The 22748-nt window shown below is 42.4% G+C and overlaps 1 protein-coding gene across 1 annotated transcript in view; it reads right to left on the bottom strand.

Annotated features, from left to right (window-relative positions):
• SYDE2 (synapse defective Rho GTPase homolog 2) overlaps positions 1-22748 on the bottom strand; it is a 45222-nt gene that overhangs the window by 12315 nt on the left and 10159 nt on the right. The window contains exons 3-4 of the mRNA XM_053391871.1: positions 9284-10383; positions 7984-8110 (exon numbers count right to left, since the gene is read on the bottom strand). Of these exons, the coding sequence (XP_053247846.1) occupies positions 7984-8110; positions 9284-10383 (1227 nt within the window). The remainder of the gene's footprint in view (positions 1-7983; positions 8111-9283; positions 10384-22748) is intronic.

Below are 22748 nucleotides of genomic sequence, written 5' to 3'. Positions count from 1 at the left end.
AGGGAGAGAAATCTTTACAGCCTGAAGCAGCTGCTCAAACCTAAAGCAGCAAAATGAGGATCAGCCGGGCTGAAGGGTAGAAAATTAAGCTTGCGTTTAGAACTTTTCACATTGTGGTTGGGTCTATACCCACAGAAGAACAAGGTGGCAGAATGGATTATATCATGCTTTAAGCTAGAAGTGGAGCATGCTGCTTTTAACCACTCCTCTACCGAACTCCACCACCCCCTAGAAAAACCCAAACACATACCTCCATGGTAATATGAAAGTAAATCATTGAGGAGAAAAGTTCTAGTCTACCTTTTCACCTACTGTGCTGATCAGCTTGAAGCAAGCTCTCAACACATTGGAGCATTCAAAAATTTAATCCCCCCGTTTCTAGCAACCTCTAGTCTGAAATGATACCATCGATTCTACCGCCTCGTCCTATTGCATCTGTAGACTGGACCTATGATGCCATCTTCCACAGGAGGAGGAGGAGGAGGAGGAGGAGGAGGAGGAGAAGAAGAAGAAGAAGAAGAAGAAGAAGAAGAAGAAGAAGAAGAAGAAGAGTAGTAGTAGTAGTAGTAGTAGTAGTAGTTTGGATTTGATACCCCGCCTTTCACTCCCTTTAAGGAGTCTCAAAGCGGCTAACATTCTCCTTTCCCTTCCTCCCCCACAACAAACACTCTGTGAGATGAGTGGGGCTGAGATACTTCAGAGAAGTGTGACTGGCCCAAGGTCACCCAGCAGCTGCATGTGGAGGAGCGGAGACGCGAACCCGGTTCCCCAGATTACGAGACTACCGCTCTTAACCACTACACCACACTGGCTCTCCACACTGGAGTGTGGAATGTGTTGTGGTTGTGGAAGAGAAACGGCATCAAGGAGCCAGCAGACATTTCACCCACAAACCCAAAATAGAGGGTTTTTGGGTTTGTTTGTTTTTTTAGCAACTTCTGAATTCCTTTGCTACAATTTAGAACAGTTTGTTGTCTATAGGTCTCTTTACTCTTGTTAGTCAAGTGTACAGTGTTTTAAATGTGGTGATGGGTGCTGCAGGGCTGCGCACTGTGGTTGCCATAGCTTCTGCAGCAGGGACCTTTCACTATGTACATCACACAGCTTCCACATATTCGACTGTTCCCCACTGAGTAAGGTTGGCAGACACGATGGAGGCAGGAGAAGCCATGCAATACTGGAAACAGAGCTAAGCAATCAACCCTACCCTTGCCCTCTCTTCACATAAGTAACATGTCAAACACCAGCAATATTTTATCACACTATGTTTTTCCCCCCTTCTAATGTACAAGCCACTACAGGAAACGTAGAATGATGAGCGCAAATGCTAATTTCAATGTAACAGGTACTTGTGCAAAAATAAATCCTGATGTCAAATACATAGCATCCAATCCTTGTGCAAGACTATTTCATACTAGCAGAAATACCTGGCATTACAAGAGTAATTTCATACTAAGTGAAATACCTGGCATCACTTGAATTTTTTATTTTATTTTAAAAAATAATCAGTAGTTAAAATCAGCACACTTTTGAAAGGTTCAGGCTGCCATCTTGCTAGAAAATGGTGTCCAAAGATAAAAAAAACAAAAAACCCCGCTCCTTTAAGTCAGGAACCAACCAGCAAGCAAAATCTGGTTACGGTATCTTGAGTGGTGTCCAAATGCCAAGCGAACAGAGGAAGACAAACAACTTTCCGAGATAGATAGTGAGATCTCAGACACTTTGTATAGTTTGCTTTGAAGATCATGTAACGTTATTCATTTCAGGCCCCAACATTTTGCTTTGAGAAACTAAAATAAAGCAGTCAAGTTAAAACAAACTGCATCCCCAACACAAAATTCTGCAACCATACCAGCTTTAAAACTACTGCCTCCCCTTTTTAGGAATACCCCATCTGGCAACCAAGATATTTGTTTTATGCTACCAAGTATCTAGGCTCAGAAATCCAAACACCTAACTTTATAAACTCTTAAAATGGCAGCTCAGTTGTTTTAATTGGGAGGTGGGGCGAATGTAGTGGTGCACGAGACCTTTTTTGTATTGTTCATAACTCATGGCCCAACTAGGCAAGCACAGCCTGCTCTTCAATAAATAGCACCATTTAATGCAGAATGAAAACAAAGAGAACTGAAAATAGGAAGCCGAGATACCAGTTTAAGTATCTGCCAAATAAAGGCCTTGCTAATCCTCGAACCATGACAGAAATACCACTGCTGAGTGTTCCTTAACAAAGCAAGACTTGTTGCAAGCCTCAGTGTGCCTACCACAAATCCTGCCCTATGACCCAACTGTAATGTGAACTGTGTTAATTGAAGACTTTGTTAAGAGCAAAAATCCTTAAGAGTAAAGTGAGGGATTCTATTCTCACTCTTTGTTTGGGGAAAGGGGGGGGGCGCTGCTGAAAAAGCCCTAAAGACTACATAATTTTGATGTCAAGGAATATTGGAACCAGCCAGAATGTAAAGGCTAATTGTTTAATCACAACATGACACTAAAGAGCTCTTTATGAATTCCACAGCTCCTAAGAGGCCCATCTGACGCAAGAGTCTTCAAACCTTGCTAGTAAGTGAGGAGGGTTTGATGGTTACTTTGCAAGCCAAAGGGATGCATTTCACACAATTATTTCAAGTCTAGGTAGGCCTAAATTTACAACCTCGACAAGCAGTGGAACCAAATAGACAGAAGCTGGTCTTTGTAAATAATGGTTTGGAAATATAGTGAAACAGGGTGGGGTGAGGATATCAAATTCTGTCACCAGAATGCTTTAAAAAAAGAAGTTTTGCAGACAGCTCATATGCAACTGATAGGAAAGGAATCTGTCCTGTATTTTAAACACATTCAGTTACAGAGGCACCACTTGCAATGTCTATTCATAGCATCAGCATTGAGCTATGCAACAGAGTAACCTGGCATTTCCTTCTCAAAACACTTTCTCCTGCTTAATTCCTGAACAGAATAACTTGTGAGCCCTCTGACCCACATCCCCTGTCCAAATCCTTTCACTAGCTGAGCTCTGTAAGAGACGGCAGTTATTTTTATGGAGTTGCTCTCCTGACAGCTGCGGTTTTCTTGATACACCACTGTCCACACAGAACTAATTTAGGCAGCAAGCAGAAAACACATACCTCCCCCAATCCACCTCATTAATTTCCCATTTTTCTGAGCCACTGAACTGTTAAGTGTATGACATGCTTTACTCCAAGATGAGAATTCACATGGCTGGAAGCAGAAACGATGCAGCAATGTCAGAAACCAACCAGGATCCAAATCCAGCAGAACACATTATTCTAAATCACATGTGCATTTAATTGCTTGCCAGCCAGAGGAGCATTCCTCAGTTGAGGTTTAATAATTAAATGCACATTCCTTGACCAACTGGAGTTTTCAAAGTAAAGCAATGCCTTTTAGAGTCTTAGGGACACCCCACAGTTAATTAAAAAGTGGGAATGGGGGGAGCAGCATCAAATACGAATCAGCTTTTAAAAGAACTACGATTTATGCTGAGGTTTCAACAAAATACTTTTAACAAGAACAATGTGTTTTATCATACACATGTACACATCAGCCTCAAAATAATAAATGTTAAGAACTAAAACCGTCCTCAATCCCAGCAGTGAAATTGCACCCATTTCACTGATACACTGTCTGCACCATCCACATCAGTAAATACATATCTTCTAAAAACAGAATTTGGTATTTGGAGTTAGCACCCAAATAGTCATAAACTTCAAAGCTGTAGGACAAGTTTCTAGCCCTCACAGTTGCAAATGCCTACAAAGTGCCTGCTGAAAGTTAATACAGTGGTACCTCAGGTTAAGAACTTAATTCGTTCTGGAGGTCCATTCTTAACCTGAAACTGTTCTTAACCTGAAGCACCACTTTAGCTAATGGGGCCTCCCGCTGCCGCCATGCCACTGCTGCACGATTTCTGTTCTCATCCTGAAGCAAAGTTCTCAACCCGAGGTAATATTTCTGGGTTAGTAGAGTCTGTAACCTGAAGCGTATGTAACCCAAGGTACCACTGTAACTCAGTGGAGAGTTGAATTCTCCTGACCTTTGAAGGAGTCACAAGATGAGCTTTAATGAAAAGTATGAGCCTCTGTTGCGTTTCCCTGGTTACCACTAGCCTTTTTGGTTCCTACTACCTTTCTAACCTACACAAACCTAGACAGCATCTTAAAAAGCAGAGACATCACCTTGCCAACAAAGGTCCATATAGTTAAAGCTATGGTTTTCCCAGTAGTGATGTATGGAAGTGAGAGCTAGACCATAAAGAAGGCTGATGCAGAAGAATTGATGCTTTTGAATTATGGTCCCATGGACTGCAAAACCTATCCATTCTTAAGGAAATCAGCCCTGAGTGCTCACTGGAAGGACAGATTGTGAAGCTGAGGCTCGAATACTTTGGCCACCTCATAAGAAGAGAAGACTCCCTGGAAAAGACCCTGATGTTGGGAAAGATGGAGGGCACGAGGAGAAGGGGACGACAGAAGATGAGATGGTTGGATAGTTTTCTCGAAGCTACCAGCATGAGTTTGACTAAACTGCGGGAGGCAGTGGAAGACAGAAGTGCCTGGCGTGCTCTGGTCCATGGGGTCACGAAGAGTCGGACACGACTAAACAACAAAACCTTTCTAACACAATGAACACCTTCCATTTCTATGTCTCTCCTTCCCTTTCTCTTTACCACAGTGGCCTACAACTTCTGGTTGGCCAAAGCTTCTGCCAACCCTCCCACCAGCGTCGGCAGGGAGAGTATGCTGCTGGCAAAAGTACTACACGGGCGACTTTGTGCCCAAGTGCTTCTCCCCTGTGCAGGACAGCCTCAACCCAACTCTGCAGTTTCGATGCTGGGAGAAATCTGGTTCCTCACCAGAGGGCAGTGCCGCCCTTGCCGTGGCAAAGCAAAAACTGCTAAAACCTGCTTCGTTATATCTGATCTTGTCCGAAAACAAACAAACCTTTCAAAAACCTGAGTCCACCAGCACTCTTCTTCTGAGAAGGGGATTCTGATTTTGCTTAAGAAGCATCCGGTTTGGATTTCTGTTACAGCGTATACAGACGGCCATTATTGCTCTCATCTATTGAAACAAATAGCACGGCCTTATCTGAAGTGTTGCAGGGCTTACGAGTTAAAACACATGCTGGCAAGCAGCACTGTGCGTACTGTCAGGCTGGCGGCCTGGCTAGCCCACAGTGCTGTCTGCTTTGGCTGGCAATGCTCTGTAAGGTCTCAGGGAGCATATTTCCCCAGCCCTGCTCCTTTTAAGTGGAGATGCCAGGTACCCTGAACCTGTGGACATCTGCATGCGGACAGCATTGTCTTTACCCATTGAGCTATTATTCCTCTTTGTTTTTGCTGAGCTCCCAGCCAATTTCAACAGGTGCTGCTGAGGCTCGTTTAGGCTTTTGACTAACAACAACAAGAGCTAGAAAAATGTCCTTTTTTTAAAAAAAAAGTGAAAGCTCATATTCTTATGAACTCAATAACACACACATCTTACCATCCTTGCATTGGGCTTTAAAGACTAACCATTCAGCAGTCACACACTCAACTTGATCCAGGCATTATTGGAATTTGTCATTAGCTGGGGAACAGTGTTTTTTCATTTTGTTTTTTTAAAAAGGGCTGCCACCAAAATGAAGGATACAGGCACTGCAATGTTTGCTGGAGAGTTGAAGTACAATCGTACCTTAGTTCTTTGACAGAATAACCATTTGAAAACCAAGGCACGGCTTCCGATTAGCTGCAGGAGCGTCCTGCAGCCAATTGGAAGCCACAGCAGACATTCGGCTTCTGAAAATGGTTCAAAACTAGAACACTCACTTCCAGGTTTCAATCGTTTGGGAGCTGATTTGTTCGGGAGCCAAGGCATTTGAGATCTAAAGTATGTCTGTAACTGGAATGTTCACCAATGCTCGAAAACAAAACCACATTTAAATGTAAGATATAATCATGCTATGGATGCTAGCCTAGATGGCTATTTTAAAAGAAGCATTATACCAGAGGTGGGGAATCTGTGGACCCCACCCCAGATGTTGTCGGACTACAACTTCCATCATCTCCAACCACTGTTCATGCATTCCACGTTTTAGACAGATTAATGCAGGATAGGTCTATGAGCAGCTGTTTGCCATGATTGCTAAAGGAAACTTCCACGTTACAAGGTAGTGTACCTCTGTATACTAGATACTGAGGAAACGCAACAGGCAAGACCTACTGATTTCTTGCCCTCCTTGCAAGCTTCCGAGAGACCTCTGCCTGACTTATGTTGGAAACAGAATGCTAGACTAGATGGGACTATTGACCTGAGTCTTCTATGTTCTCATTACTGCGCAGTGCTACAAAGCCTAGCCTGTGCACACAAATGAAAGCAGAGCAGCCGCAGCAGCTCAAATCAAGAGAGACAAGATTGAAAGAGACATTCTATTCTCAAAACGGCTGTAATTCAGATGGCGTTGCTTGAAACTGCCCATCCCACAGGAAATTCCACACTTGAGGTTCGCTGTCATCCAAGATGGAAAAGGAGCACAAAGAGGAATTTTCCATAAAAAGGAATCCATGAGCATTTTTATTCAGCTGAGGGGAAAGCTTAATCGGAGATTTCAAGAGATGAATCAAGACAGTCCAAGCAAGGTATTCAGATTCATCTACATCAGAGAAGACACTCAGAACTGCTATATTTTATTTCAGCAATTTTTGCTGAACTTATAATGGACAGGTGCAGCACTGCCTAGACTCAGAACACAATTTAGTCAAACAGGCCCTAGTAAACACACACTTTGAACCTTGTGGGGCTAACACTTGGAGGTTGAACTGAAGTAGCAAGATGATGTGTGAGGAAAGGGTTAAGGGCTCATTCTCTGTCCTTCACTTCTCTGACCTAAATTCCCCTCCAGTTTGCTCCAGACTGTTAACAGGCACCAGCATGCAGTGTGCAGCTAGACCCCCCCCCCAATAAGTAATTTTGATGTCATAAAAGTTGTCCTTGTTGCTAAATCCTAAAGCAGCTCTAAAATCTCCTCCAGTATTCCCATGGCTTCGTGACCCCTGAAAACTACCTGGGGAGGACAATTCCAGCAGCAAAATAAGTCAAAATGTATTAATTTTGTTCCACCCTAAGCCAAACTTGCAGGACAATCTGAGCAATTCTCTGTTTGATACTACATTCTCCAAGCCATGTCCATTTTGGATCCTGGGTGGGAGTAGGCCTTGGCAAATAACAAGGTGAAATAGCTGTAAGATATAACCTTCATGCCCCCAAGCCCAGCCAAAAAATAACACCCAGGATTGTTCCGATGGCATAATCCTGCCCTATGCATGGTCAGCATAAAATGGATCTCTCTTCCTCCCCTTTCTCAGCTCGCTCTTACTGGTCAGGGAAGTTAGAGGGTTCTGTTGATCATGTCCTGAGCATTTCTGCTTTTTAAAAAAACAAAACAGAAAGCATACTCTTTATTTTGAAAATGTCAGCTTCATCCCTGCCTTACACAGCCAATGCAACTACTTACTCTGGACATTTTCCCATTTCTGTTGTAAAGCACACATACACAGAATGTTGTGACAAAAGCTCCTTCTCATCAGATAAATGGGAACCAGCCCTGATCAGGAATCCCTAAGCAGATGAGCACTGAGGAACTGTCCAAGCTGAAGACCCAAAATTCCACGAAAGCTCAACACTTACTTCCAGGTTTGCGAATGTTTTTTGGAAGCCGAACGTCCAACGCAGCTTCCGCGGCTTCCGACTGAGCGCAGAAAGCACCTGCAGCCGATTAGAAGCCACGCCTTGGTTTCTGAATGTTTCCGGGAGTTGAACAAACTTCCGGATAAAGTTTGACAACCAAGGTACCACTGTAATGATATCTATGGCTCCACGTGTAGACTACCAAAATTAAAATAATTTTCACATTGACATTGACAGACATTTTAAGCATATTCTTCCTTTTTTGGGGGAAAAAGTCAAGGTTTTTAATTTTCTTTACCTGTTATCACATTTATATCTGGGTACTGGGTTTCACAGAGGGTAACTGCTTTGCTATCCTTCTCAAATGCCTCACGAAGCTCTTTCTTGACGGCTGCTGAGCCACATAAACGGTACAGGCCTACAACCTAGAAGCAAAATCATAACCTTACAACATGGCACAGGTTTGCCACCTAAGGAATACGAAGGTTGTAAGTTAAATACCAAGCACAAACACAGTTTTCAGTAAGCCCAGTAGAAGCATCAAGATATTCATGCAAGACCCCCAAAGACGCTGAGAGACGTGCAGATTGTATCATTGGCACACAGTATGAGTTTTTCGCTAGAAAAAGACATAACAGTTATCAATATTCTACGGAGTACTCTGCCAGAGATATAACAAAATAAATTAATATTGTTGGCATCTATCTGTCTCAGAAGACAGTGGAGGAGTGTGCCTTTGGGGGTGGAGTCAAACTGTTGGAAGCCTGGAAATTAGTATCAGGCGATAAAATAAGCTGAAACTCAAAATTACAAAGGACATCAGTTTGCATTTTTGAATGCAATGAATGCTTTCTACATAGTCAGCCAGCCAGTAGGCAAAATCGTCTTTAGGTTATATGCAGCAAAGTTGTTTAGAAAATTTCCCCAAAGGCTCCTTTATTAGGAACCCATAAAAGGCTTAATAAATAAGCCACAGGGAGAGAAATCTCTCTCTCTCTCTCTCCACTCTTGGAAATTCAATAATCCCATTATGACCAGAGGACGCAATAACCTCTGATAGCAATTACATGCTCTCAGCTTATCATGTGATGACTGTAATTCCCATAAAAGCAATAAAACATTTAAACTTGCCCTGTGAGGAATCTATCCATCAAAACTGCTTACTACAACTTCATCTTCCACACTGGGACAGTAAAAACTAGCTGTTTTGTTTGTTCAGTTTTGTTCAGAATAGCACAAAAAACCCCAATTAATTTCACTACCACCATATTACAGGTTTGGAAGTTCCTGAGGCCAGGGGGAACTTAGACCCACAATAGATTTGTTGGCGTTCCAGAAGGCACAAACTGCTTTTATCCCTCCACTTCTTGTATCATACAAACACATCATGTCTCCATGACTGCAAAGAGCAGGAGAGAGCAGCCTTCATCCCACTGCAATGCAGGTGTGCTACCCCAAACTAAGGAAGTGAAGGATATGGTGCATCCAACAAAGGCAACATTATTTATAGCAAAAGTAAATAAATAGGGGTAATGCTCTAAGCAGCAAAAAATTAAATGCAGAAGAATGCAGTGGTTGTTATTTTTAATTAACTCTACCTGGCAGCCTCTTTTTTCAATCTCTATAATGCACTTCTTCATCAACAGGGGCACCATCAAGCCCACGTTTTCCTTCTCCACAACCTTCCGAGCATCTACTCCAAACATTACCGGTTCTCTTTCTCCATCTAGTCCATTGAGAGAATTCTCCCACTGCTCCAGGAGGGTCAGCTTGACATAAATAATACCTCGGGGCTCCAGCTTTACTGCCAACTGATGAGTCTTCGTCACCCGGAAAAGAGCAGGGAGGACCACCGTCCCATGGCAGCAGACCCGGTTTTTCCTCGGTGTGGGCTCCCAGCTGAAGACCACCAATTTCAAATGCTGGGCGTTCTCTATTTCTATGTTGAAAGTGTGATCCATGTCCAAAAAGGTCGTCCTGCAGGTCAGCAAGGCAGTCCTCGCTTTGTTTACCGAATCTACCTGAATGGCGCAGAAGACGTCTCTGGAGTCCATCCTTGGCGGTTTCAGGTCCTCCGCGCCATAGAAATGGATGCTCATGAGTCCAGATATGTACTGGGAACATTTAGGTTGGTCGGAGAAACTGTAGTGCCTGAAAGCGTCAATGTCTATTTCCGCCTTACTACCGTTGCTGCTTGGGAATGCTTCCTTTCCTCCTTTCCCAGCCCGGCTTTCGAGGCTGTGCTTCCCTGATTTTGTTATAAGCTCAGGAGAGTCTCCGTCGCTGAGGTAGCCCCCTTTGCTGGAGGATTTCGAATTGCCACTGCTTTTCTTTTTGTAGTTGTGCTGAGAGGACACGCTGCTGTCAAGATGGTACCGGCTTATGACGTTCCTGCTGGCTGCCGCCGTGATGTTCCCGGAAGAAGGTAGTGACCCGTGACCTATGACCTGGCAGTTATTCTTAAGCAACGAAGAATTGTCCGTGCTACTATGGCTTGAATTTCCCTTGACACTCAGCTTCCTGCTCAGCTCTGGCAATTTTTTCATTTTCATGGAAAGTTTCCTCACTGTTCTCGGGGATTTTATTTTGTCAGGGAAGGACCAGTTTATCGAACCACCTTTCTTCAAAGGGTTAGGACTCGGAGGAGAACCTTCTGTCACTCCCATCTCGGACTTGCTTGCAGACAAGATCCCAGGACCTTTGCAGGGGTGGGGAAAAGAAGAAAGGGACATATTAAAAATGAAGGGAAAGGATACTTTAATTTAAGAAGCTACTAATTTGCCAGGACCTGAAAAAGATATGTGTGGTATTATTCAGGACAACGCAGAGCATCAGATGCTCCTACAACATGCTCTGACCTATGGGCTGTACTTTTCTGCCTTGTTCTGCCAAAAGCAGAACCACACAAGGAACCTGCCCCATCCTTCCCTTAAGAATCTGCCTCGGAACAATTAACCGATCCCTGCCCGTTACGTACTGTTTTGTCTCTCTGCATTGCCTTCTCAGACTTGTTAATTTAGCTTCTTTCAGAAGAAGAGACTCCTGGATGCAACTGCTCTGTGCAAGCAAGTCATTTGGGGGGGGGGGAAGACTCAGACTCCTGTGCCTTGTCTGCAAGTCAAGCCACTGGAAAAGAATGGAAAATTAAAGGGGACCTAACTTTGCTCTAGAACTTGCATCTTTTAAACAGCTGCATCATGTTTGAGCGTAATTTGCCCCCTCTTGTCAAACAACCATGTCCCCCTCTGCTTCTGATGGGCAGGGTGGAGATGGAATGCTTTTGGAAGTCTTTTAACAGTTCTAACTTGCCTTGCTTCTTCAAGCCCCAAAGTGCCCTCTTCCTTTCTTGCACAATGCCCCTTTCTGTGTGTCATGGAAAGCTGCTGGCTCCCAGGTGATAGCCACCTAGGAATTAAGAAAGCATCCAGTGGATTCAGCAAAGGATTACCAGCTTGCGTGCTGATCCAGGATGACTGTTCTTTTTTTATATATATAAAAAAATTATCATAGCCAGGAGAAGAAAAACTGAGCATTAATCAGGAGCCCTGCATCCTGTGGTTGCATGAGGGCATCATAACAAATTAAGCTTTATTACGGTAAGCCTAGGTGAGTCTTGAGGAGGAGATCGGAAGCTCTGGCTTCTGTTTTGACTAACTACAGGGTTTGGAGTAATGTGACCTCTAAAGCATGGTTAATCTTAACTATGGTTTGCTGAAATAAGCCAGCTTCCTAACAGCTAATTTCTCCAGTAAAACTATTTTTATTTGCCTTGACTTTTCCAGATGACCTGTTTATTGAGGGTTCATCCTGATTTGTTTGCAGAAAGATTACCGGTAAATTATCAGCATTTAGATTTTTTCCCCAGGGAGCCTGGAAAACATTGCAATGAAGCAAAAGTTATACCATACTTTCCATTGCATTTCCATTCACTTTCCGTATCAGAAAGAATATGACCTTTTGAGGAAGCAGTATCGTTGCACAAGAAGCTTCCAAATCAGCTTTGATTTCACAAGCTGAATTTGCCAGTATATGATTGAATCCAATCAGAAAATAGCAAAGAACCTGCAAGTACTCTTATTTACTATTGTACTTCACTATGATATCTGCTCATGTTTAGCAGTCTGTAAGTTTTCCAAATAAATAAGATAAACCATGCATGTTTTTTGTTGGGTTCTGACAAAACAAGCTGTAGTTAACAAAAAACAAAAGCACCTGCTCTCCTTGTGAGTTACAGTTTAGTGCAAAGTCTCAATTGGCAAAGCATGGTTTGAGATCAGCCAGCAAACTAGAATCCGAAACCATAGAATATGTTTCAGCTAACCGTTCTGATGTGAATTTTTTGAACTGACCATAGTTGTTATGCTACCTTTGGAAGCTCTTGCACCAAGAAACAAGACTGCCGACGAGATGAAAAGTAAAGCAGGCATGTATCTCTAAAAAAGTTGGCCCATATGCTGGGAACTCAAACAACAATCTGGAAACTAAACTGTGGTTAGTGCGAACCACTCTCTCTAAACTGAGAGAGAGAAACAGTGGCTTTATTTCGATTTTCTCTCTTTGGATTTACAGAGCTATATCAAAAACGTAATTCACATTTTCATAATTCACAACAACTGGCGAATTCACAGAACTGGTCATAATTCATAGGAACTGGTCAGGTGAGATTCTAGAATATATTACTGTCTTTCTGACAGTTTCTCTTTAGCAGCATCTGCTACCAACCACTTCCTAATTTTTGTTATCAGAGCAGACTCTACTGAGGCTGCGACTTCACAAGAAGCTGTTAACAAGACAGGTGCTCCACTACAAAGTTATTTCATCTGGATATTTTGGACCAGCAGCTATTGAGTGTACATGTGATTACGTTACAAAGAACCCTTCCTCCACCACTGCCCCAATCTAAAAATCCCATACGCCTCAGAAGTCAGTATACTTCCAAAACTAACAAAATTCTCTCATGAGCCTTTCATAGACCAACAGGTTAACAAATGCCTATTTATCTAATTTTAGCAATGACCATATTTTGGACAGAATAAGAATTGAAGATTCAATAACATTAGCATTGCCCAAGAACCTACTCTCATGCCAACAGAGACTCAGGTGAAATATTATTCAGTTTATCCTTTTGCTTATGATGTATAGCTGCTGCTCACTCCAGGACACATGCAAAGGTCATTAGAAAGCAGTTAAGTTAGGATTCATAACAAGAAGAGTTTCCTTAGTTTCGAAGGCTATGCAAAAGGGACCAGACTAAGCCACTAGGCCATCACTTCCTAACCTACAATGAGCAGAGGGACTGCGGAAGTACTTCCATCAGTCACAACAACAAAAAGTTCAAATAGTCACACTGCATTCTCACTTCCGGTGATAAAAATTCCTGCTTGGAGGAAAAATAAAACGAGTTCTTAAACAACACTGTAATACAAAATGATATCCTCCCTCCCTTTTTTATTAAAAAAAATATGCATCAAGTATTTCTACTAGTAACTATGTACTATACATCTTTAATGCACTTTGTCTAGAAATACCAAACCTGTTGACTAATCACACAGGACAAAGCAGGCATGATTCTTCAATACCCATTCCACGTTTCATGTTAGAAAACGAAGCTCAACAAGTTAAAGTTCATCAAAATCCTTCAGGAAGCTGAATAACTCTCTTCCCAGATACAAATTCACAAGGAGCTTCATTTTTTAAAAAAAGACAAAAAAAAGTTAAAAGAATACAATGCTGCACAAAGTCTGTTTTCCAAATGCCTCAATGAATCTTCTTGTTTCTCCCAGTTGCTACGCTTCTGTTGAAGCTGTTTCCTTGCAGGGAACAGACTATTTCTAGCACGCCTGCTGTGCTTTTCTGGCAAGCAGCTCGCAAGAAATGCGGTGTTTGATAAAACCGGACAAAGGCTTCCCTTGTACTGCAAATCACAGCGTAGTCCCACTGGTGGCCTGCTCTGGAGCCTTCTATAGTAATCAGTGCCATGCTTTCGCCTGCTAACATCAATCTTCCCTTTCTGTCAGAAGCCTCTGGCAAAGGCTTAGGAAAGCCAGCCAAGATATTAGAAAACTTTCCTCGGCTCCATTACAGCTGAGAAGTTCTTAACGTTCTTGACGTTTTCCCGTCTAACTTCCGGTGGCTTCAGTCCTTTTCTCTCCCCTCACCCAAATTTGTTAGAGTGACAAATGACGTCGAAAGGGCAGCACTGGAATTCTTCCTGGCAGTGTGGCATCCATTTATTACAGATGTAGATGCCAGAGACATCTCTGTTGCTAAGCCGTCTAAGTTGCTTATACCTTTTCCAAATGGTATCCATGAGGAGGTTCAGGCCTTCTCATGGTCCTACATGCATGTTCAAGCTATTTTAAAAATCAATACTACCGTATTTTTTGCTCTGTAGGACGCACCCGACCATAGGACGCACCTTGTTTTAGACGGAAAGAACAAGGGAAAAAAATCTCCCCCTCTCTGCTCAGCGCCCCTTCAGCGAAGCGGCAGGAGAAACGGAGCCCCTTCCTTCGGTGCGCACCGACCCCTCTCACTCTCCAGGCTTCAGTGAAAGCAACGTGAAGCCTCCGGAGCGCGGAGGGAGTGCTCCCTCTGAGCTTCGGGGGCTTCGCATTGCTATCGCTGAAGCCAAGGAGCCTGCATTTGCTCCATAGGATGCACACACATTTCCCCTTAATTTTTGGAGGGGGAAAAAGTGCGTCCTATAGAGCAAAAAATACGGTATATCTATTGTTACAGGCACTGGGTGCCTGGCATGCATGTATGACATTACATGGCGGGAGGAGACCGCAAGGCCCACTGCAGCCACAGGGATGCTCTGCAGAGCCTATCGCAGGCTGTGGAATATTGAGGGGCCCCAGCCCACTCCTTGAAAATTTAAGGGGTGCCCTCAGCCTCTCCCAAGATGGCGCCCCTGTCTATCTTACTGCGCACACAGGGTCTAGAGCAGAGCTTTCCAATCTTTTCATGTTGGTGACACACTTTTTAGACATGCATCATTTCATGACACAGTAATTCAGTTCTACTAGCAAACCCGGAGGTTAAACTTACCCCTTTCCAGCCCTGGGAGGAGCAAGGGGAACGTTTGTGTGACACATTGCAGCCAAAACATTAACGTGTCGCGCCACACAGTTTGGAAAGCTCCAGTCTAGAGCGTTTGGTATTTTGTTTTACATTGCTAAACTTTACTTTCATTACTGGCATTTAGCCAGTGACCCTCTGCCTCTGAACTGCACCTTCCCCATTTTATGGTAAAACCTCGCTAAATTATTGCATACCCTCGCTAAAAGTTGAACGTGTGCACAGGTGAAGTGGAACAGAACAGTGATCAGATGATATGTGAATGTGCAAAAGTCTGAACAGAAACACACGAAGGTATTTCTCGCATGAGTTGTAAACTACTGTATATGACCATTCCAAAGTCAATCTAATTCCGCTTTGAAGGCATGACTGCTGTTTTGCTTGAAACAAATGCAGAATGTAGCTTCAGTACAGGCTGGAATAGCACTCCCTCAATGGAAACTCTACTCATGTGCCTCAAGCCACTAGTCTCCCATCCTCCTGAAGTAGCAGCTATTTTAAAATGGCTATCACCTCACAAGGATGACTGTCTCCAGCTGCTCAGGAAAGAATGAGGTTAAGGAGGGACACCTGCTTTCAGCCAAGGAAAATGGGGAAGGAAAGGATGGATGCAGGAAAATATCTGGGGGGAGGGAAGCCCATCCCCTTCAAGAAGCCTTGGTTGGCACAATCCAGTCCCCCAGTCCTTCAGAGCACGAGTTCTGCTCCCAGAGTCTCTCAACCAACACCCCCTCTATTGTAGAACAAATAAATATTTTGCTTTTGCTGTATATTGTCCTTTATGCACACTGCTCTCTGAAAGTGAGGGTGGAATTATCAAGGAGTATTATATAATGGAGAATTTGTTGAATGGTTTATTTAAATGTAAAGGTTCATCATTGTTCCACCTGATGTGTATGTCTTTAAGGGGCCAGAGCAAGGGCCAGAGTAAGATAACGAGACCCAGCTTTACAGCTGTGAAGCATAGCAGGTGCTGCTGAGTTGTATTTGATTAAGGTGTGTCAGCATTTGGGTGTAGTATATAAGGAGCAGCACCTAGCTCTCCCATTACCCTGGGGGATGGGTTGGTGGTTGGGTCTGGTTTGGTTGTTAATGTATTTAGTGTAAAAGGAGTTTTTGTTTTTCTTATTAAAACCTAGTTTAAGTTATTTTTGAGTCCTTTATTTTTTAATGCATGGTCTCCCCAGCAAGCTCTCTGCGCTACTAAACTGCAAACAGCCAACATCTTTGGTTATGGGCCCAGCTGCTGAGTGGATGACTGCATATTTTTTGACTCTGAGAAAGGTTTGAAAACTCCTTCTCCTGTTAGCGTAGTTCTGTGGGTCTGGAAGAGTTCCAGAATGGTTGACTGGGTTCCTGAAGCTGAGAAGGCTCTGGTCTTCCCACAGCTAACAGATGAGAACTATAGTTTATGGTCTTTTCGGGTGGAGGCGCTTTTGACCTCTAGAGAAGTATGGACCTATGTAACTGATGACCCTCCTGACCCTGTGACTAATGCTTGGTCGAAAGGAGATGCAAAAGCCAGGGCGATAATTAATTTGGCAGTCAGCGACCATCAAGTAGTCTATATAAGAAATAAGAAAACTGCCAAAGAAATGTGGGACAGTCTTGCAGCAGTGCATGTTAGAAAAGAGTCAGCATCTGCATTGACGTTTTTCAAGCAGTTGTACCAGACGAAGTTGCAGCCTGGTAGTGATTTGGCAGCACACTTGAGACGTCTGGAGGCAATACGTGGCGAATTAATTCGAAGAGACATGGACATACCTGATATTCAGTATGTTTTTATCATTCTATGTTCCCTTAATGAGGACTTTGATGGTATAGCTAGCCAGATATCTGCTGTTCCACCAGCACAATTAACTGTGGAAGGGGTGACGGCAAGATTAATGGGCGAGTTGGACAGAAGGGAGGCTTGTGCCATAAGCACTCCTATTTCCAGAAGTAATGAGGAACGCCATATGCAAACCTGTGGTGGTACAACTGCATTTAAAGCTGCAAAGCGTTGTTGGTTCTGCAATAAACAAGGACATTTTGCAAAGGACTGCAGATCCAAAAGAAAGCAAAGTACTCCCAAGCCTGTTTCTGTTCATCAGTCACGGTTGTCAGCCCAGCAGCCGACATCGTATAGTAGAGACAGAAACGAGCCGCGAGTTTTCCATGCTAGGACAACAGATCGTAAAAGACTTAAACGTGCCAAGTGGAAGTCTTTTGTTGTGGACTCAGGAGCATCTCAGCATATTTGCAACGATCGAAGCTTGTTTATTTCTTTCGAAGAGGATATTGGTAATGTACATTTAGCCAATTCACAAGTCTTGCAGTCGCTTGGCAGGGGTACCGTTAAACTTGACTCTTTAAACATTACAATAGCGAACTGCATTTACTGCCCGTCAGTGGACAATTTATTGTCAGTAAGGTGCTTTGCTCGTCAAGGCATAACTGTGCGTTTCTTAAAGTCAATGTGTGAGTTTTTCGATGGGAACAAACGTCTATTGTATGCCCGGGAATCTGATGGTTTATATAGACTGTATTTTCGCACATACTCCCAATCGCCTATAAATTGCAGAGCAGCACAGTCAAGCCAGGGGTTGAGGAATGTAAGGCCACATTCCGGGTGTGTCCACGAGGCACACAGAATTCTGGGACACCTGAATTTTGCTGATGTAATTAAGACAAAGAATATTGTTAATGGCCTCAACTTAAAACCATGTAAATTCTTTATGCAATGTCTATCCTGTTGCAAGAATAAGATTAAGGTTGCACGCAAGGGTAGGTGCTCAGATAGGGAAGTAACTGAGCCATTTGAGCGTGTACATTGTGATTTAGTTGGGCCACTCCCACCATCATTAGGAGGTTCTAAGTACTGGCTTACTCTGATAGACCAGTATAGTAGATATTGTTGGACTTATGCAATAGCTGAGAAGTCCCAAGCATTTGAGAAGTACAAAGTTTTTTGCAACTGGGTAAAAACGCACTTTAACAAACCAATTAAGAACCTATTTTCTGACCGGGGCGGGGAATTTGTTTCTGAGGATTTTGAGAAATTCCTGGAAGCGCAGGGGACTACTCATGAGTTATCTTGCCCCCGAAGTCCCTGGCAAAATGGGCTTGTTGAAGTTGTGCAGCGTGACCTACAGGCAGGGGTTAAAACTTATCTGCACGATGCTAATCTGCCCAAAGACTTTTGGGCTGAAGCGCTTAATGCTTTTTGTTATGTTAGAAATCGCAGTTATCATTCTGGTTTAGATGTCACCCCCTATGAGAAGCTGTTTAAAAAACGCCCTAATCTGAAATACCTACGCATTTGGGGTTCAGATGTAATAATGCATTATCCCGCTAAGCAGAAATTGGGTGAACGTAGTGTCCAGGGAAAATTAATGGGCTACCAGCAGGGAGCGTACAGAATTTACATACCAGCAACTGGCAAATTTCATATTACCAGAAGCATGATACAAACTGTAAATTGGAATGGAGTTGCTGTCTTCCAAGATACTGATGGTATAGATAATACTGAGGAAGAAGAGGAAGAAGCAGCAGCAGCAGGAAATGGTGCTTCTGAATTAATGGAAAAAGACAAAAAGTCTGTTGAATCTGATTTGTTTGATGATTTAAAGTCAAAGGCACCCGAGGGGAGGTTAGATTCTCTTGAGTTTTCTGACCGTGAGCTTAGCCTACAGGCATCTCTTCAATCTGACGATGGTTTACAACCTGAAACTAGTAGTTCACTTAGTCCTATTAAGTCTGAGGAGTCTGACTCTCCTTCTGGACTGAGACGTTCAGATAGAAAGAGACAGAAGCCACAACGTTTTGCAGATGAACGTTTTAATACTGTGTATGCCAATAAGGCAGTTTTTGAGCCAAAAAGCTACAATGATGTTCAGAAATTACCTAAGGAACAAGCTGCAAATTGGTATAAAGCTATGAACTCTGAGATAGCTTCTTTAAAAGAGCATAACACTTGGTCTCTTGTACCACAAACCCCAGATATGAGACTTATTGATTCAAAATGGGTTTATAGAGTTAAAATGAATGACAAAAATGAAGTTGTAAGGTACAAAGCAAGACTAGTTGCTAGGGGTTTTCAACAAATTCCAGGCGAAGATTATGATTTGTGTTATTCACCAAGCGTAAAATATGAAACAGTTAAGCTTTTGTTAAAAGATGCATCACAACGTGGACATTCTGTTTATCACCTAGATATAAAAACTGCATATTTGTTTGCAGATTTAAAAGAACAAATTTTTATGCGTGTTCCTGAAGGCATAGATGCCGCTGAAGGTTTGGTATGCAAATTAAACAAATCCCTTTATGGTCTGCACCAAAGTGGAAGGAATTGGCACCAAACTTTAGCGAAAGAATTGCTGGATATTGGTTTTTCACAAGGAAAGGCAGACAACTGTGTGTTTATAAAGGAAAGGGCAAACTCTGTAACAAAAATATGTGTGTATGTAGATGACGTGTTAATTTCTACAAAAACTAAACAGGAATATGAACTGGTAGTATCACAGTTACAGAAGAAATTTGATGTGGTGGAATTAGGCATAGCTAAAAATTACTTATCCATGCAAATTGAGAAAGGCAAAAATGGATCTTTTCTGGTTCATCAAACCGCAAAAATTGATGATCTTGTTGAAATGCTATGTTTAGAAAATGCAAATGGGAAGGAAACGCCTATGGTGTGTGGTTTCACCTTTACAGGTGAAGATAAGCCATTTCCTAACAAAACTTTGTATCGTTCTGCTATAGGCAAGCTAAATTTCATTCAAAGAATCTCAAGACCAGATATAACTTATGCTTTTCACTTTCTGGCAAAATTTGTGGAAAAGCCTACTACACAATGTTTCTCTGCTCTTAAGAGAGTGGTAATGTACCTTAAACACACCAAACATTATAGGTTGCAGTTTACAACATGTATTGACAAAGGTTTTGAAATTTTCTGCGATGCATCTCATGCAGTGGAACAAAATAATTGCAGGGGTGTGTCTGGTATGGTGTTTTGTTATAACGGTTGTCCATTTGAATGGAAGTCCCAGACACAAACCATTATTTGTCTCTCCACAACAGAGAGTGAATTATGTGCATGCGTTCAGGCCACTCGTGATGTAGAATGGTATCTGCAAGTATTTGCAGACCTACAGATGCAAGTAACACTACCAGTAAAAGTTTACCTTGATTCCCAGAGCGGACTTGCTATCCTGTGTTCAGAGACCAATACGCAGCGCACTAGAGTCTTACGGTTACGTTTACAGTTTGTAAAGAAACTAATTGCTGACGAAATGATTGTATTTGAATATGTTCCAGGTGACAATCAAATTGCGGACATTTTTACTAAAGCACTTCCAAAGGTTACACATGAAAGACATGTACAAAATATGCTTTATGTTTTTGTTCCACAATGATGAACCGCAGGGGAAATGTTGAATGGTTTATTTAAATGTAAAGGTTCATCATTGTTGCACCCAATGTGTATGTCTTTAAGGGGCCAGAGCAAGGGCCAGAGTAAGATAACGAGACCCAGCTTTACAGCTGTGAAGCATAGCAGGTGCTGCTGAGTTGTATTTGATTAAGGTGTGTCAGCATTTGGGTGTAGTATATAAGGAGCAGCACCTAGCTCTCCCATTACCCTGGGGGATGGGTTGGTGGTTGGGTCTGGTTTGGTTGTTAATGTATTTAGTGTAAAAGGAGTTTTTGTTTTTCTTATTAAAACCTAGTTTAAGTTATTTTTGAGTCCTTTATTTTTTAATGCATGGTCTCCCCAGCAAGCTCTCTGCGCTACTAAACTGCAAACAGCCAACAGAATTCACCTATGCAGTTCCCATTGGGACAAACAGAAACACTGCTGTGATTTTTGCCACATCCCATTTTCTTTCCAAGTGCATTATCAGATATTTGCAATGAAAAGCAAGTGCTTGGGAAAAAACAAAGCCTTACAATAAGGCGGCTTTGGTGGTTTTTTGCCATCATAAATATGTGTGCAGACACTCACTCACAAGTAACAGAGAAAGAAAAGGCAGATTTTGCGGTCAGTTTAAATTCATCATCTTGGCACAGAAGTGTCTGCAAGCTTTTCAATATGGCACCTGGGGTGGAGGTGGGGAACTACACAAGATTATAAACTGCCTTCTGCAGATAACACAAAAAGTGAAGATAGCCACATTAGCCCGTGAGCTTGTGTTACCTAGTTTTTAAAAAGTTATAGAGCTTCTGCAATAAAGCAATTAAATGCACAGCCGCACACCCACTTCTTTCAAAGCTAGAGACCAACAAGCATCACATGGGAATCACTGTACTTCATAAAGTCAGATCTCATCTCATCTACTCAATCGAAGTCTATTTAATCCATCAAGTCAATCCTAATTAAAACAACATGTACACAACTCTGCTCAGACGCAGAAAGGCTGACTCAAATTAACCCCAGAAGTCAATACTCAAGAGTCCTCACCGTGCTCCCCCGCCACCAGTTATACTAAACGGATACAGCTATTGTCTTGGACCGAACACATTCATTTGGTCTAATGCAAACTGGCTATATAAAATTATGATCAAAAGCACCAGCCTTCTGTTTTCGAAGGAAGTCTGCAGGGATATTTATCTTTCTCCTCCCACAGCTACACATTCATACAGAAAGCCTTACAAACTCTGAAGCTGCAGTTCTTATATAAAAGGCAACGCATTGCGGTAAAAACAGAAAGCTTTTTTATCTAAATATGGACTACTCGGCTGCAGGATGGAATGCAAATAATGTTCCTTTCAGTACCTCCTGAACTAAAAATACTGCTCTCCCTTTTTTATGATTTGAGGAAGTCTTAAGGATGCTAGGTATAATTCAGTAAACATTATCTCGGAAAACCTCAGCAGCAAACACTATAGTTAAGATGGAAATAGCAATAGAGAGACACTTATTTTCAGAAAGCTTGCAATTGTCTAAAAAAGAGATTTCCTCTACGGCAGGCAGGCAGTTAAGGATTGCTGTTTTTTCTTATGAGAGGCCTGCTGCTTAATTCTGGAATGGTTAAAAAAAATACGGCATAGCACATACAGGAGACTTCTGTACCAAGAAAATAAGACAGTAAAATGCGAGTGCCTTAGAAAGCATGATGAGTATTAAACAATGTGATGCTTACTGAGAAGCCAACTCATGCAGCCTTTCTGTGGTCACGCAGTTCAAGACTTCTGTTTCAGCAGCCCTTCAGGAGGGATGGTTCTGTTGCCAGGTTTAGATATATACATGCAGAGTTGGAAGAGAAAGTTGCTTTCTTTGTAAAGGGGAGGCAGTATGTCATCTGCCTCTCGCTGGTTTTAAAAGTCAGGGAGAAGAGTTGAATGAAAAATGGACAAAGCACAACTGTCGCTGTGAACAGCACAACCGTGCCAAGTTCACCCTTCTGCACTGGCTAGTAAAAGTTATCCCGTGTCCTGACAACATCACGCTTTGTGTTTTTTCCCATCAGCAACAGTCAGCAATGTGGAGCAATGGCAGGAAAGGTAAGTTCCCCTATGTTGTTGCAAAGCTTGATATTGAATGGCGTGTTTGATGGCAGCCCTATCTTGATTTGCAGGAAAGTAACAATAAAAATCATACTTAGTGCAAATCAGAACCTGGAAAGATATTAAAGACATTTATTAGTAAGTCCCCTTGAAGAAGCGCTACACAAAATCCCGTCTGCATGCAACGGTTAAGCTGTTTAGTCCCCATTACGGGCAACAAGGATGATTAGATGATATTGCAGATCTGCTAAAAGGTATTCTGGGAAATATAGCAATCATATCTGTTGTGCTGTTATGGAAACAGGTCAATTTTGGACTAGGAAAGTATTTCAAAATCAACTCAGCATAAAAACTATACACAAGCTGGCATCTGCCCCACCTCAAAGGATATCCCTTTTGGGGGTGGGGTAAATATTTAGAAAATCACTAGGCAGAAGACAGTAACAACCAGCTATGATTGAAAGGCATGAAGACATTTACATCCCACTTCAGAGT

This window comes from Podarcis raffonei, chromosome 6, assembly GCF_027172205.1.
Source record: "Podarcis raffonei isolate rPodRaf1 chromosome 6, rPodRaf1.pri, whole genome shotgun sequence".
NCBI lineage: Eukaryota > Metazoa > Chordata > Lepidosauria > Squamata > Lacertidae > Podarcis > Podarcis raffonei.
Note: the sequence above shows the minus strand (reverse complement) of the source record. Positions and strands in the feature narration are given on the sequence as shown.